At 47.7% G+C, this 14,960-nt stretch overlaps 1 protein-coding gene across 7 annotated transcripts in view; it reads left to right on the forward strand.

Moving 5' to 3' along the window:
- Positions 1-14,960, forward strand: part of AOPEP (aminopeptidase O (putative)) — a 337,581-nt gene that overhangs the window by 176,921 nt on the left and 145,700 nt on the right. For all 7 annotated transcript variants that reach the window (XR_004914923.2, XR_004914927.2, XM_078061964.1 and 4 more), the window contains one exon: positions 12,285-12,474. Coding sequence is in view for 5 of the 7 variants with exons in the window: in XM_078061964.1 (XP_077918090.1) it covers positions 12,285-12,474 (190 nt within the window). In the remaining 2 variants the exon portion in view is untranslated. The remainder of the gene's footprint in view (positions 1-12,284; positions 12,475-14,960) is intronic.

Here is a 14,960-nt window from a genome sequence, read left to right on the forward strand (position 1 = left end):
GTTTTCAGTCTTCCCTGGAGGGTAAGAAGGTAAAATAAAAGTCCAAATGTCAGCCAGCATCAGGTTAAGTTGGGAAGTAGGTAGACTATGTCCTTGAAATATATCTACTTGCCCATCCTACAGTCCCCATGTTCAGATTGCCTCCTGGCTAGAAAAATCTGAGATACATCCCTAACACTTCAGCGTGAATTCTTTTTAGTGCATTATTTCTTTGGAAAGTATTTGCATTCTAAGAGACCAAAGGAATGGCACTCTGACATCTGTGAGAAGAAGGGTTGCACTAGGGTGCTGTAGCCGGCCCTACACCCATAACCAAACCCCGTCTACCTGCCTATTTCTGCCATGGAATCAGATAAAGCCAAAGAGCCTCTTCCCTGTGCTGTCTTACAGCTTGGGGTAGCCAGTGAGAGGAAATCTGCTATGGGCTTTCTAGGGTACGTTTTGCTTTCTTGATGAAAGGGGGAGATATTGCTGGCACAGCACCCCTTTTCTCCCGCCTTTTTGTTCTATGTTGAACATGAATGTGGTGCCTGGAGCTGTGGTAGCCAACTTGGGACCACGAGGTGGCAGGCCTGAGGATGAGAGTTAACACAGTAAGAATGGCTAGCAGAGTGGGATGATAGAAAGACCCAGAGCTCTGCTGCCACAGCTGAGTCACTGAACCAACCCCAGCAACCACCCTCTTCGGGGGGTCTTGTTACAGGAAGGACAAGAACCTCTCCTCGTGTATGCCAGCCTGAGTTGTCTTTTCTGTTACTTGCAGCTAAACATATTGCAAACAGATCCAGGTGTCTTTCACAAGACCAGAAGGCAACCGCCCAGGAATGGGCGCATGGGCACTAAGAATTATTTAGGAGAGGAACTCCTATGACCCTCCCCGACACTTCCGGCATGGTGAACACATCCAAGAGAAATGGGAATTAACTATAGATATCCAATAAACATGGAACTTCCATTTGGAGAGAAGAAAGGCAAAGACTAGGAATTTTAAATGAAAAGCATAGTTAAAAACCAGGAGACTGGAGAGCGAAACCTTTTGTTTTTTGTTTCTGGTGCAGTTTATTACCTTTTAAAGGGAAATGCTGTTAAGTTCAATACCTCTGAGAATGACCATCTGCCCCATACTTTCTAGGACCACCCTGGAAAATATGAGGTATATTGTCCCTTTATGTCCTCAGGCATGCTGTTTTAGTCTATTTGTGGAGTCAAATAAAGATTAGGGGATATGGCTATTGTTCGTAAAAGCAAAGTTATTTATGAACCCCCCCATAGCCAGGTGATCCCTTATCCTTAATGGCATTTACTGATGCAGATGAGTACTTTCAAAAATTCAGAGAGACAGTTACTTTGTAAGCGACCACTGAGAAGATCTCTGACCAGATAAAGATAACTCGAGCAGGCTAAGCCTTTCAGCAAAGGTGGTGATATATATTGTGGCAGCTGAATGCTCCTTTACAGCCTAGCGAGAACAATCAGCGAATTCATTCATTTAATTCATGAATTTCCCTTCTATTTACACTTTCAACAAACATGCCAGTTGTTTGCTTAGCTAACAAGCTCTGCCTTCATTATAAGCCATTAGTGACTAGTAATAATTGAAACTGTGTTTGGATTTCAAAAATACAATAAACCTAATTAATTCCACGCTTAGTAATATGGAATTTGTAGTGAGTGACTTGAGTGAGGCTGATGTTTGTTTGCGTCTTTGGCCTCTCCGTGAAGCAAGAGTTTGCTAAACTGTTTTCTAGACACGAACAAGGTTGATAGAATTTTTCGTAAGAAAAACCAAGTAAGAGATTAAATCCACATGCTTATAAAGAGTCAGGCAGCAAATATAAATGAGTGCATAGCAGAGCATCCCCTAGAACACTTGGTCTTTGATGCCCACTTTTAACGGAGGCACGGGCAGAAGAAATATTTTGCTTTTCTCTTAGTCCTGCTATAAGATAGGAGGAGAAAAAAACACACACGATTATAAATAAGTGGACTCAGCCAGTGGTGGGGAGACAGAAAGCAAGTGGTGGGGAGCTGGGGTCTGAGGGCACGGAGCCCCCTCTAAAAGGGTCAGCTGCTATTCCGCTACAACTCTTACCTGGGAATGTGGGCCTAGTGTAGCCAAATCTTTCACATTTTCAATATAATTAGAAAATCTGGATCTCAAGGTAAAATAGTCCCACTTATAGACTTCGGCAGCGGATTTTTTTTTTTTTTTTTTTAAGTTAGTGCCATGCAGCCCCCACAGTGTAAGTCACTGGCTCTCAGAGCGTGGTCCCTGGACCAGCATCACCTGGGAACCCACAAAAATGCAGAATCTCAGGCCCTGCCCAGGCCTCTGAATCAGACTCTGGTGGTGGGGCCCAGTGATTTGTTCTAACAAGCCCTCCAGGTAGGGTTGCCAGGTTTAGCAAATATTGCATGGGACATGACATACACTAAAAAATTATTCATTGTTTATCTGAAATCCGGATTTAACTGGGTGTCTTGTATTTATCTAGCAATCCTACCTCTGGGTGATTCTGAAGCACGCTGATGTTGATCAAGCAAAACACGTAGATGAGCCAGGCTGCCTGTGTTTAAATCCGCTTCAACAGGTACCAACTATGGGATCTTTGGACAAGCGATGTGACTTCTCCATGGCTTAGTTTACTTGTGTGTAAAATGGGGGTGATAATAATAATAATATCTCCCTCGCGGAATTGTTGTTAGAACAGAAGGGGTTAGTGAAGTTGGAGTACGCAGATGGTGCCTGGGAGAGAGTAAGCATGTCTTAAGAGTTTACCGTCGTCATTATTTTGTTTTTCCTCTCCTTTTCCTCCACCATCGGACCAACCATTAGAGAATACTTGAACTCTGCTTCCTTTAATTCTGTCTTTCTGGATCTACCTTTGGTTTAGAGATCTGATTCTGTTAGGCCATGCCCTAAGGCAGCTCTGCAGCTTGTTCTTTTTTTTGAAGATTTTATTTATTTGAGAGACAGAGAGAGAAGAGAGCATGAGCGGGTAGGAGAGGGAGAAGCAGGCTCCCCACTGAGCAGGGAGCCCGACGCGGGGCTCGATCCCAGGACCCGGGATCATGACCTGAGCCGAAGGCAGACGCTTAACCAACTGAGCCACCCAAGGCGTCCCCACTGCTGCTTGTTCTGACGCAGAATAACCTAGTGCTTTGAAAGCTAGCTGACAGCGTGGCTGTCTGGCAGGAGGACCCTGTCCTCTGCACGGGTGTCTGCTTCCAGGACTCATTCTATCCATCTACAGTGGCCTGCTGTGCTCAGGCCTATTGTTGTCCGGACCGGCCTTTCTGCCTCGTGTGTTCTCACCAGCCCCCAGCGCAGCACTTACACATCTTCCCGACTACATCTTGAGATTTCAGATTCCCAGAGTGCCTCTCAGTTGTGGAAGCAACGGATGACCTCCCCACCCCCACCACCCACCACCCACCAGTTACATTTCTGAGTACTCGCTGGGAAATCCCCACAATTTCTTTTTCTAGATAAGGAACACGGGAAGACATGATTTGTGGACCCAAAGAGTGTTCACACTGTATTTCAAAGGAAACTCGTAACCACACACTTCTTACTTAGGGTTGTGCAAGCTACCTGAACGTGTTCCTTCATGAAGCAGCTTTCCAAGCTTCCACATGGCCACAAATGACAGACTTGTACGCGCAGCGAAAACCAACCGGATGAGCTATTATGGTTCTCAGTTGCGCCATTTTGTTGCTGTTCTGGGAATGAAGCAAAATGCATTATTTTATTAAATAAAGATTTCCCCTGTATCACAGGGGAAGCTAATTTTATTAGCTCTTTTTATGGGAACAAACATCATCACCCTGGTGGGGAGGATGGGAGCAGGAGGGGGGTGAGGGAGTGGAGAGAATCACATTCTGTCATCCCTGTGCTCCAGTGGAGGCTGCCAACATGTTTTAATTGGTAATTACTTACCAGAAGAGTTCTCCAGATCCTGCGGAAAATGCACAGCTCTCGGTTCATAAGTAATTTCATGATTCAAAAGACATGCTCGGCTGCGATAAATATGGTTCATGTAGTTTTGGTATGGGTGGGTCCCTGGTGTCCAAAACACCGGAGTGTTCAGTACTTCAAAAAAAGTTGTCTCTGTTCTCATCTGTGAGAAAACAAAGACTCCTTAGGTTGAACGTGCATGCTACAATTCAGAAGGAAAGTCCAAATCTAGTTGGATCATTCAAATACGAGCCTCTGATTCTTTAGTTTTAAAACCTGAGACATCCACTTGTAGCTTTATTTCACTTTTTAGATGAGCTTAACAACTAGATGCCAACCACTACCACCTTCCTCAGGCAGGGTCGCCCAAGTGAGAGGTAGCCAACTCCTAATAATTGGGCACTAGCACTGCCAGCACTTAGCACGCAGGGCTGAGGTCTAGACAGCGTTCCCAATGGATGATTTGCCCGGCGGGCCTGCAGGGCAGTGTCCACTGCTCTGCTTTTCCATAGCTAAGCACTCTCCCAAAGACAGCCTCTGTTTTCTCGAGTCAGAAGTGGCCTCTGTGTTTGCTAGAGCCAGAGATGGTCTCTGTTTTGTCGCCGCCATGCTGTTATTTTGCCCATTAGCAATAGGCCTAAGGCCAACACTAAACCAAATTATGAAGCAGGCAAAAATGTTTTGGTGTCCCCTTCTTCCCTCCTTGTGCCTCACTAGGAGCCCCCTCTCTCCTCCCAGCTGTCATCTGTGCTCAGCTTTTGAGCCTTTCCCATCTTCCATGAGCATCCATCCTGAACCCTGGTAGGATGCAGATATCAGTCATTACAACCTCCCTGTGCAGTGAAAGCATAAGCTTCTTCCCCTAAGATAACTGCTTTAAACGAGAGATGAGAAAATTGTAGCCCCTGTCCATAGGTTAGGTTAATTTTGACATGGCGTTTTTAAAAATTGCTGCCTATTTCCCCCTATTGTTTTCTACTTCCCTGTTGTAGTTACCTGTTGCCCTATATCCTTATCACTCCCTAATCTACTTCCTTCATCTTGTTATTCACTTCCCATCTTGTCTACTTCCTCCTTCCTTTTGTTATCTGCTTTCCTCATTTTATGTTTCCCACCTCTCCATGTCCCCTTCCCCATCTCCTTGTCCCCTTCCCTCTTCTCCTTGTCTACTTCCCCACCATCTCCTTGTTTCCTTTCCCATCTCCTTGTCTCCTTCCCCCATCTCCTTGTCTCTTTCCCCCTCTCCTTGTCTCTTTCCCCCCTCCTTGTCTCTTTCCCCCTCTCCTTGTCTCTTTCCCCCTCTCCTTGTCTCTTTCCCCCCTCCTTGTCTCTTTCTCCCTCTCCTTGTCTCTTTCTCCCTCTCCTTGTCTCTTTCTCCCTCTCCTTGTCTCTTTCTCCCTCTCCTTGTCTCTTTCTCCCTCTCCTTGTCTCTTTCCCCCTCTCCTTGTCTCTTTCCCCCTCTCCTTGTCTCTTTCCCCCCTCCTTGTCTCTTTCTCCCTCTCCTTGTCTCTTTCTCCCTCTCCTTGTCTCTTTCCCCCTCTCCTTGTCTCTTTCCCCCCTCCTTGTCTCTTTCCCCCTCTCCTTGTCTCTTTCCCCCCTCCTTGTCTCTTTCCCCCTCTCCTTGTCTCTTTCTCCCTCTCCTTGTCTCTTTCTCCCTCTCCTTGTCTCTTTCTCCCTCTCCTTGTCTCTTTCCCCCTCTCCTTGTCTCTTTCCCCCTCTCCTTGTCTCTTTCCCCCCTCCTTGTCTCTTTCTCCCTCTCCTTGTCTCTTTCCCCCTCTCCTTGTCTCTTTCCCCCTCTCCTTGTCTCTTTCCCCCCTCCTTGTCTCTTTCTCCCTCTCCTTGTCTCTTTCTCCCTCTCCTTGTCTCTTTCTCCCTCTCCTTGTCTCTTTCTCCCTCTCCTTGTCTCTTTCTCCCTCTCCTTGTCTCTTTCCCCCTCTCCTTGTCTCTTTCCCCCTCTCCTTGTCTCTTTCCCCCCTCCTTGTCTCTTTCTCCCCCTCCTTGTCTCTTTCTCCCTCTCCTTGTCTCTTTCTCCCTCTCCTTGTCTCTTTCTCCCTCTCCTTGTCTCTTTCTCCCTCTCCTTGTCTCTTTCCCCCTCTCCTTGTCTCTTTCCCCCTCTCCTTGTCTCTTTCCCCCCTCCTTGTCTCTTTCTCCCTCTCCTTGTCTCTTTCTCCCTCTCCTTGTCTCTTTCTCCCTCTCCTTGTCTCTTTCTCCCTCTCCTTGTCTCTTTCTCCCTCTCCTTGTCTCTTTCTCCCTCTCCTTGTCTCTTTCCCCCCTCCTTGTCTCTTTCTCCCTCTCCTTGTCTATTTCTCCCCCTCCTTGTCTATTTCCCTCTCCCCTTGTCTCTTTCCCTCTCCTTGTCTCTTTCCCTCTCCTTGTCTACTTCCCCCTCTCCTTGTCTACTTCCCCTCTCCTTGTCTACTTCCCCTCTCCTTGACTCCTTTTCCCTCTCCTTGTCTATTTCCCCCCTCCTTCTCTATTTCCTCATCTCCTTGTCTACTTCCCTCATCTTTTTATCCACTTCCCCGTCTCCCACATCCCTCGTTTTATTATGTTCTCAGCTCCTGTAACCCTTTGAGTTTGTGATCTGCTTTAAACCATCTCTTCTTGGGGAAAAAAAAAAAAAAATCAGAGGATTGTTCAGGGCAGTGAAACTACTCGGTGTACTGTGTGATACTGTAATGGTGGTTACATTCATACATTTGTCCAAACCGATAGAATGTACCACACCAACAGTGAACCCCAGTGTAAACTATAGACTGATAATGATGCATCAGTGTAGGTTCATCAATTGCAATAACAAATGCACCGTTTTGGTGGGGCATGCTGATAGTAGGGGAGGTTAGAAATGTGTGGTTAGAGGGGGTGTATAGGAACTCTCTGTATCCTTTGCTAGTTTTGCTCTAAACCTAACACTGCTCTAAAAAATAATGTCTTTTTAGGAAAAAGAAATGTCAGGCTTTAGCAAAATTGGGTGGGAGATAGAGGTCAGGGAGAGTCTGGCGTGTTGCTCTTCCTGGGCTCCTAGGGACTGGCCTGAGCACCTTTGCACCTGCTTGTCCATCTAAGCATCCCCTTGAGGTGGTCCATGAGGGACTCCTGGCATAGGACAGGGTTAGGAAGAATAAGGTGTTATGTTCAGGAATTTAGGTCCTTTGGGGATATCAGAAGTGGAGTAGTGGTGTTCTCCTTGCTTTGTCCCCTGTCCCTTCCATCCTCACCCTCCTTCCCACAAGGAAGAGGCTGAAGCTCTGTGATCAAAAGGTCTGGTAACCCTGGGCCAGTCTGGCTGCGACATAGATTTCAGGAACAGAGGGCATGGCTGGTGGCTTCCCTTGGGTGGGCTCTGAAGATGGAGTTCCAACAATGGCAGCATTGCACCACTGGGCTTGAGCTGGCACAGGGGGATGGGAGCCCAGAATTTACAGGTCTAAACCCAGTGACCCTGGGCCAGTGAATCAGAGTAAGGCTTCAGGGTTAAGACTGTATGAGTAGAAATACTCCATTACTTGCCAGTGATGTGACCTTGAGCTAGTCACTTTAGCTTTCTCTACCTCACTTTTATAATCTGTAAAATGGAGATAATAATAAAATCCATCTCCTGAGGTCATGAGGCAGGTCCAATGAGATGATGTATATAACATACAGTGCCTAGCACACAGCAAGTGCTCAAGCAATAGGAGTCTTTAGAAGGAAGATATGTTTTTGGTAGAAATCTCTGGAGTGTGGCCCTGGACATTCTCTCTCTGCTCTGGTTATGTTGGCAGTTTCAGCCAAAATCCATTTAGGTAAATGAGTAGGTGTTTTACTGCCTATTTGCTATTCAGAATTTTGAAAGGAAAACTTAAACTTAATGTTACCCTTTTCTCTCAAACCTAGATCCCAGTGTTGATCGGATGTAGTAAGTTTTCTTCAAGTTTTTAGAAACTGGTTTCTACCTCAAGCTCCTGAAAATCCCTATCCCCGAAAGAACATTTCCTCATCTCCTATGGCTCCAGTTTAAAGACTACCCTGTGTGGCCACAGTGGGATGCCAGATGGGGCAAATGGAACGTAACTAGTCCCTACTGAGCAGTCTCAGAGCCAGATGGGTCTCCAGGTCATCTGGGCAACCTCTTTGCCTTTGGGACCACAGATGCATCCCCTACATTAGACTGCATGCAGGAGAGGGGGAGTACAGGAATTCATTGCAGAGAAGAGGGGCCTCAAGTTGAGCATTTTGATTTGTAAACACATTCGTTGAAGTGCTTGGCATGTATCACATCACACCTTAAGAATGAAAGAGAAAACATATTCTGAATCTTAGGGAGTGGTAGCTAAGATTTGTCCTCCTTGCAGATTGCCCCAGGCTCCTATGAGTCTACTTTTAGTTGCCCAAATTAAATTAGCAAGTAATTAAGTCACACAAGCAAAAGTTGCTTTCATGTGATTAGAAGACCCTTAAAGCTATCCAGTTTGGAGGGAAAGGAGCTTCTGTTTCCCTCTTTTCCTGGTTCATCCTTCCTCTCCATAATGGGATATTGGGGTCCATGTGTTGTTGAGATTGTGAAAAACTTTGAATCACTAAGAAGTCCAAGCTTGAGGAGTGTAAGTCGGTTTCCTGGATGCACTTCCCAAGGATCTATATAAAAAGTGAATCTGCTCCCCCCAGGGAAACTGGGATCAGCTCCAGTATCATGGGAGGGGTGGTCTGGGGCTCTTCTTGTCCTGAACCAAAAACCATTTCCTGTCCTCCTGGTCGCACCCGCAGCCTGCTCTGACCAGCTGAGGCAGGAGCTCGGAGCTGGAGCCGGGAAGTGCTGGACCTCTCCCTGGGCAGCAGGATGGGCCGCGCTGGTCACGTCTCCCTGGACAAAGCTGAAATAAATCACAGAACAGCCCCTGCTTAAGATCTGATGAAATTCTCCATTTCCGCTCCAAATTGAATTCCTCCCGAAGGCTTGGAGCGGCTCTTGAGAGTAATGAAGGCTCTCCTTCCTCCTCTGCTAGAAGCATGTTTTAAATTAACAGACACAGCCTTCTAATCTGGGTAGGGAGGTAGCTTTTAGAAACAGTCTTGAGAAGCTGTTTTCAGGCCAGAAATGATATTTTTAATCTCGAGGGGCAAAGGCAGCAGACATCCAACACGACGTGGCCTCCTCTGGAGGGAGCAGCCCCGCTGGTGGTCTCCTGGGAGAGAATGAGAACACGTGTCCCGCTGTCGCTCTGTGCCGCCCCCCTGCTCTGCCCTGCTGTCCTCCTCAACCACTTATAGCGAAAGGGAATTTATGATGGGGAATACGGACCAGGGGGCTGGTGCTTTCTGAGAGTTGAAAGTATTACTTTCCTGTCCATCTCTTACTTGGGAAAAGTGATAAACTCCGTGCATTAAAAAAAAAAACAAAAAAACTGTTTTTAGGATGAAGATATCATTGAAGTGATTATGTTCCATCCTCTGCAATGATGAATCGACAATTTGGCATTTGTATAGGCAGCTGACACAGGCCTTTTCAGGGGAAAACAAGAAAACCTGTTTTCCAATGGGCCTTGTCAGAGCGAAGACGGATGACCTGCTGGCTGATTGGGACCATGAATAAGGCTCTGAGAACGCGGGAATGTGTGAGGAACCCAGGGGTGAAACTTATAAATCAAGGTTAAGGTAGAAGTAGAAAATTCTAAATATCCATTCTATCTTGAAGGTGGGCAGGAAGTAGATTATCTGTTGGTAAAGGAGTATTTAATATTACTCCTTGAAGTGAGCTTAAGAGCATTATACTTTTCCCCACTCGCTGTTGGAAAAAAGCAGTGTAAAAAATCCTACTTGACAGGAGAAATCCTGACTTTTAGGGTTGAAAGGAGAGGAGGAAATTCTTAAAAGTAAATTCTATTGGTTCTTTTACGTCAGAATTTTAACAACCCTCAAGAAAGGTTATCAAAACCTGACTCCATGTTTTTCATTTAGTTTTAAGAAGGAAGCCATTTCCTTCATAGGGAAATACGACCCCAGAGTAGCCCACAGGTAAAACCCAACCTCAGAGGGCAGACTCCACTGCAGAAGGATTTAGGGTCTGATTCTCAACTGGAAAATTGCTTTTCAGGGAGAAGGTCGTGTTTTCCACTGATAATAGGGTCCCTTATATCAAGTGAAACGCCCTTCCTTCTGACCCAGGAGGACATTTAAGCTTTGATCTTTCTCAGAGGACAGTAGAAAGTACATTTATTCCCGGCTAGGAAGAAGGGACTGGGGATGGGTAGTGGGAGTGTAGGATTCCAGCAATGTCGGTCCGTCCTGAGCCCAGCCAAGACTCACTGGGGCCTGGCCTGGTGGCGTCCTGGCAGGTGGGGAAGGAGGTCTGGTGGAGACAACAAAGGCCGTTGGAGGGAAAAGATTAAAGGGCAGGAAAACGCACAGCCACCCCCCCCCCCGCCCCCCACGCAGCTGCTTTCGTGCATTCCTTCAGGCTCTCTAGACTTTGATATTTGCATAAATGGGCCTTGGCTAGGCTTCCACACTGGGACAGAACAGCGAGCGGTCACCGCGGACAAGGCAGGCTTTTTCTTCGTGACCAGTCTGGCTGTGATTTCAGTCATCAGCTTGTGTAACCTCCCTGGGTTGAGCGGACGGGTCAGCCGTCCCGTCCCTGTCGCTGTGTGCACACCGTCTGTGTCTCTGGCCCGCAGACCCTTCCGACGCAGGCGCGTCTTGGAGCCTGTTTACAAGGCCTGCAGTTACTTCTGTTTTGTTTTAGCCAAAAGGGTGAAGTGCTGCCAGCAGTATGTCTGGAATGTTATTTACTTGGTACATTTCTGTGGCTTTTCTTTGTAGCGCTACACATGCCAGAGCAAGGGGTCATTGACTTGAAAATGCCAGGTTTCGCAGTTTGTCTTCTCCGCGGGGCTTTACTTTCTCAGTGAGAAGGAGGTTAGCTCCTGTGCCTCTCCGTTCCTCCCTCCCGTCCTTCCCTCTTTCCTGCCTCCTTTTTTTGTTTTCTGAGTGCTCTGAGCTACTGTTGGCGCCTGCCCCTCCCCCCCCCCCCGCAAGCACCCCCGTGTCCTAAATGCCCCGAGTGCACTTTTAATTCCTGGGGTTTCTGGTGGACTCTGCCGAGGGCCTGGCAGACGCTTTTCATTTGCGTGCCTGCCCTGTTATTATTTCACATGAAAGCTGTCTATTTTGGCACACGTGGCTCCTGCGATTTCAGTTGAGCTCTCTGGGCTGAATGGGCGATGTTGTGCAAGGGAAGTACAGGTGGGGCTTTCTCTACTGGTGGCCGTGGGGGCGGAGGACAGATCTGCGCGCGGCCCTGGCTTGTGCTGAGCCCACGCGAGAGCAAACAAATGGCTTCTGAAGGAAGGAACCAGTGTGGATGGTTTCTTAATTTGGGAGCTTTCACAACTGTTCACGTTCAATTGATGGAGGAGAGGGTTTTGGGTTTGTTTTCGTTTTTTTTTAAGAGCAAATTTTTCATTTAATAAAACTGTAAACAAGTCCTGGATCAATGAGCAATGTGGAAGGGGGACGCACGGGAGGTTTGCTCTCCGCCTCTTGTTTTCAGCCTCCCTTTCTCCCACTTCTATGCAATTCTAATCATGGTATTTGGGGCTTTAAAACAAGGTATGGAAAATGAGATTAGATAAATCTCCCCAGCTGGTGCCAGCCCTGGGGCCGTTTGCACACCTGGGTGGTTACCTCCACCCCGCCCCCTGCCCAATTTTGTTATGTCAGTGAGTGTATAAGCATCTACAGGGAGGAGATGAGACCTTTGAAAAGCTTTGCCTTACGGAGACTGGGCCTTTCTCTGAGTCTCTGGGAAACCTCGCCCATCCACGACACCTGTTAGTGTGTTCACTCCGTAGCCAGCCCCAGTCTGCAATGGAAAATTTTGGTCCCATTCTTCTCGGCTTTTCCTGTCCTTCTGCATGACTTCTCAATTTGTGTGTAAGCTGCTCGGATTTTTGGCTGAAGGGGCTTCTTTGATCACTCTCTTGACAGCATGGCTTCACATTCTCACACCTGCTCTTCTTTTACAGTCCAGATTTCAGAGTAAATGCTTCCATTGCCTTGTCATTTCTTCGGTATAAAACTTTGGTGCTGGTTACTCATTACAGGTAATAGCCGTTGGATGACGGAGACAACTGCTTGGCACAAACGGCCACCTGAACCACTGCCAGAAACGTAAACTGCCACTTTATTTATTTCTGAAAGCATCTAAGCTGCAAGCCTATCGGTCATGATCTAGCATGCACATGATAATAACAGGCTCGCCAGGCTAAGAAAGCCGCCCCATGGGGCAGCCGCGAGGGCAGGCTCTAACAAGACTCCCGTGTGTTTTCTCCCCCATTATCCACAGCCCACACATCATCTTCCTCTCTCAGAGCGTCTTGACAGGAGCGAGCCATCTCTGTGGGACCCGGCTCTGCCATGAAATCGCTCACGCCTGGTTTGGCCTGGCCATCGGGGCCCGGGACTGGACGGAGGAGTGGCTGAGTGAAGGGTTTGCCACTCACTTGGAAGACGTGTTCTGGGCTGAAGCGCAGCAGGTAGGTTTACAGTGACCCTAAGCATTTCCCGACCCGGAGTCAGATTCTGTTCATCTGTTCATTCCACAGATCCGGAGAGGGCTTCTTGCGCGCTAGGACTGTGCTGGATGCTGGGGAGAGGGGAGAGGCCCTGAGCCCCCGGGGGTTCTCCCTGTGGGGATAGGACAGAGGACAGCGAAGCAGACAAACGCATCCCTACCATGTCAGGTGGTGAGCACTATGAAGGCAGGGGAGGCCGGACAGAGAGTGGCGGGGAAGCTCAGTTTTAGAAGGCACCACGAGAAGGCCTCTCTGATGGTGGACATTTGAGCAAAGACTAGAAGAGAAGGTCACGCCGTGGCATGCTCAAGCACTCCCCTGTGGTTATGGTTGTGGTGACACTGACTTGTGTTTGGTTTGGGTTGGGTTTTTTTTTTTTCCTAATAAGATGAAAATTTACATCTGGAGGCATAATCTCAGATGTCTGCTGGCAAGTAACGAAGAATAAAGTGGCTGGTGTCGTAGGTTAGGGCGTGCTGAGGGCTGAGACAAGCTGGCAACCTCCCCTCAGCTCGGACCAAGCATGGCTGGGTCGGCGGGAGGGCTCAGTGGAGTCTGGACTCCTGGTGGTTTAAAAGGAAGTTCTAAATCTGGATTTTTATATGAAATTTAGTAATTTAAAAAAATCCTATGCCAACTAACATACCCAGAGGTATGGGCAGCGCGCTCCCAGCTTACAACCTCTACTTTAAAGCACTGACTGCCGGTTCTAATGAGGATATGGCAGCTAAACTGCCTCCTGCTTATTTTTCATCCCCTAATATTTGGTCACTCTTTTCCCTGCCATCCCCACCCCTTACACACTGGACTAGTTAACATTTTCTGAAATCCTCAAGTTTTTGCATACCTATATGCTTTTGTTCGAGCTCCTTCTGCCTGTTGAAATCCTGTTTATTTTTCACTAACTAGCTCAAGGTCACCTTCTCTGGATAGCCCAGACTGATCATTCCACTCACAGTACTCACTCTTCTAGAAGCTTTGAACTCCCACAGTATTTGGTACTTACCTCTTTTTCCTCACTTCTTTCTTCTTCCTCCTATCCTCACAACTAGACTGTGGTCTCTTTCAAAGTGGAGCTGCAGCTTATTCACCCTCCCACCCCCTCTGCACCTTGGCCAGCAGCGTGCACATCTGTGTCCCCTGCCACACAGTGAAGAGAGGCCACGTGGCAGATTTGGGCAGGGTGGTGGGGTTTGGAGTCGGACCGGGCAGGGAATTCCTGCCCTGCTGTTGACCAGCTCTGTAAGTGTAGGTAGGTTCCATAGCCTCCCTGACCCTCAGTTTCCTCATTTGAAAATACATATAAGAATGTGCAAACTGGCACAGTGAATGGGATAATTATGAATGACACATGGAGCTCATGCAGGAAATGCCAGTTCTCTTTTTCTCTTCTTTTTCTCTTTGTATTTTCCTCCACCTGACTGATGCACAGTAGGCATTCAGCAAGGGTTAAATAGGCCAATATAAATGGGCCTCTATCATCATCCCTTCTCTGGGGTGCTTCTGTCCTGAGACAGATTTGTGCTGTTCTTGGTAATTGTGAGTATATTTCAGGCATCTAACGATGATCTCCCTGTCCTTTATCTCCCGTATCCACAAAAAGCACTCCTCTGTTGCCTTGGCCCCTGCCCATATTTCCAGAGTGTCAGTCCTGAGTCTCATTGCTTACGTCCTGCCTCTTACTGCCCTGAATATGTCCATCTCCACTAACAGAGGCATGAAGCCGGTCTGGCCTCATCCCACAGCTGACATACCTTTGGTGTGTCCATTCTGTGCTAGACCTGTAGGGATAAAAGGATGAGTGAGACCCAGCCCTGCTCTGAAAGAGGTCATAGTTTAACTGTGAAGATAAGAAAAGCACACAGTAGAAGGAAGAAGAAAATAAGTTAGAAGAGAGAGGTAAATACCAAATATTGTGTGAGTTCAGAGGTGGGAGAGGTCAGGCCTGAGCAGATCCAGAAAGTCTTCTTGGAGAAGGTGACTTCTGACATGGGCCTCAAAGGTAAAGTAGGAGTTGAGATTTCTCTGTCCCTGCCTTTCCCTTAACCTGGCATAGGGGACAACCCACCTCACTATCCTTTAGGGTCTAAAGACCCTAAAGGGGGCAGGATCTCTTCAATATGTGAAAGCCCTTTGGTCTGAAGCAAAGTGGCCATTCTGGATACCAGCACAAAGCTTGGAAACCTTTCCAGAGCGTGTCGATCCCTCTAGCCCCTTCCTTAAAGGGTGAGACTGAGCTGCTGTTGGTCCCTGATGGCAGACCTTCCGAGCAGGAGAGGGGCTCTTTGGGGCAGGAGAGTGTGGGCCAGCTCACATGGTCAGCGGCAGATGCCACCAGGAAAGAGGGGGTGACGCACATCGGCCACTTGGCAGCCCAGACAGACTGTGCTCTGCAGCACTGAACGTTAGCGAGCATGGCAAAGTGAGGGAGGGGGAAACCACTGAAC

This window comes from Halichoerus grypus, chromosome 14 (genome assembly GCF_964656455.1).
Source record: "Halichoerus grypus chromosome 14, mHalGry1.hap1.1, whole genome shotgun sequence".
NCBI lineage: Eukaryota > Metazoa > Chordata > Mammalia > Carnivora > Phocidae > Halichoerus > Halichoerus grypus.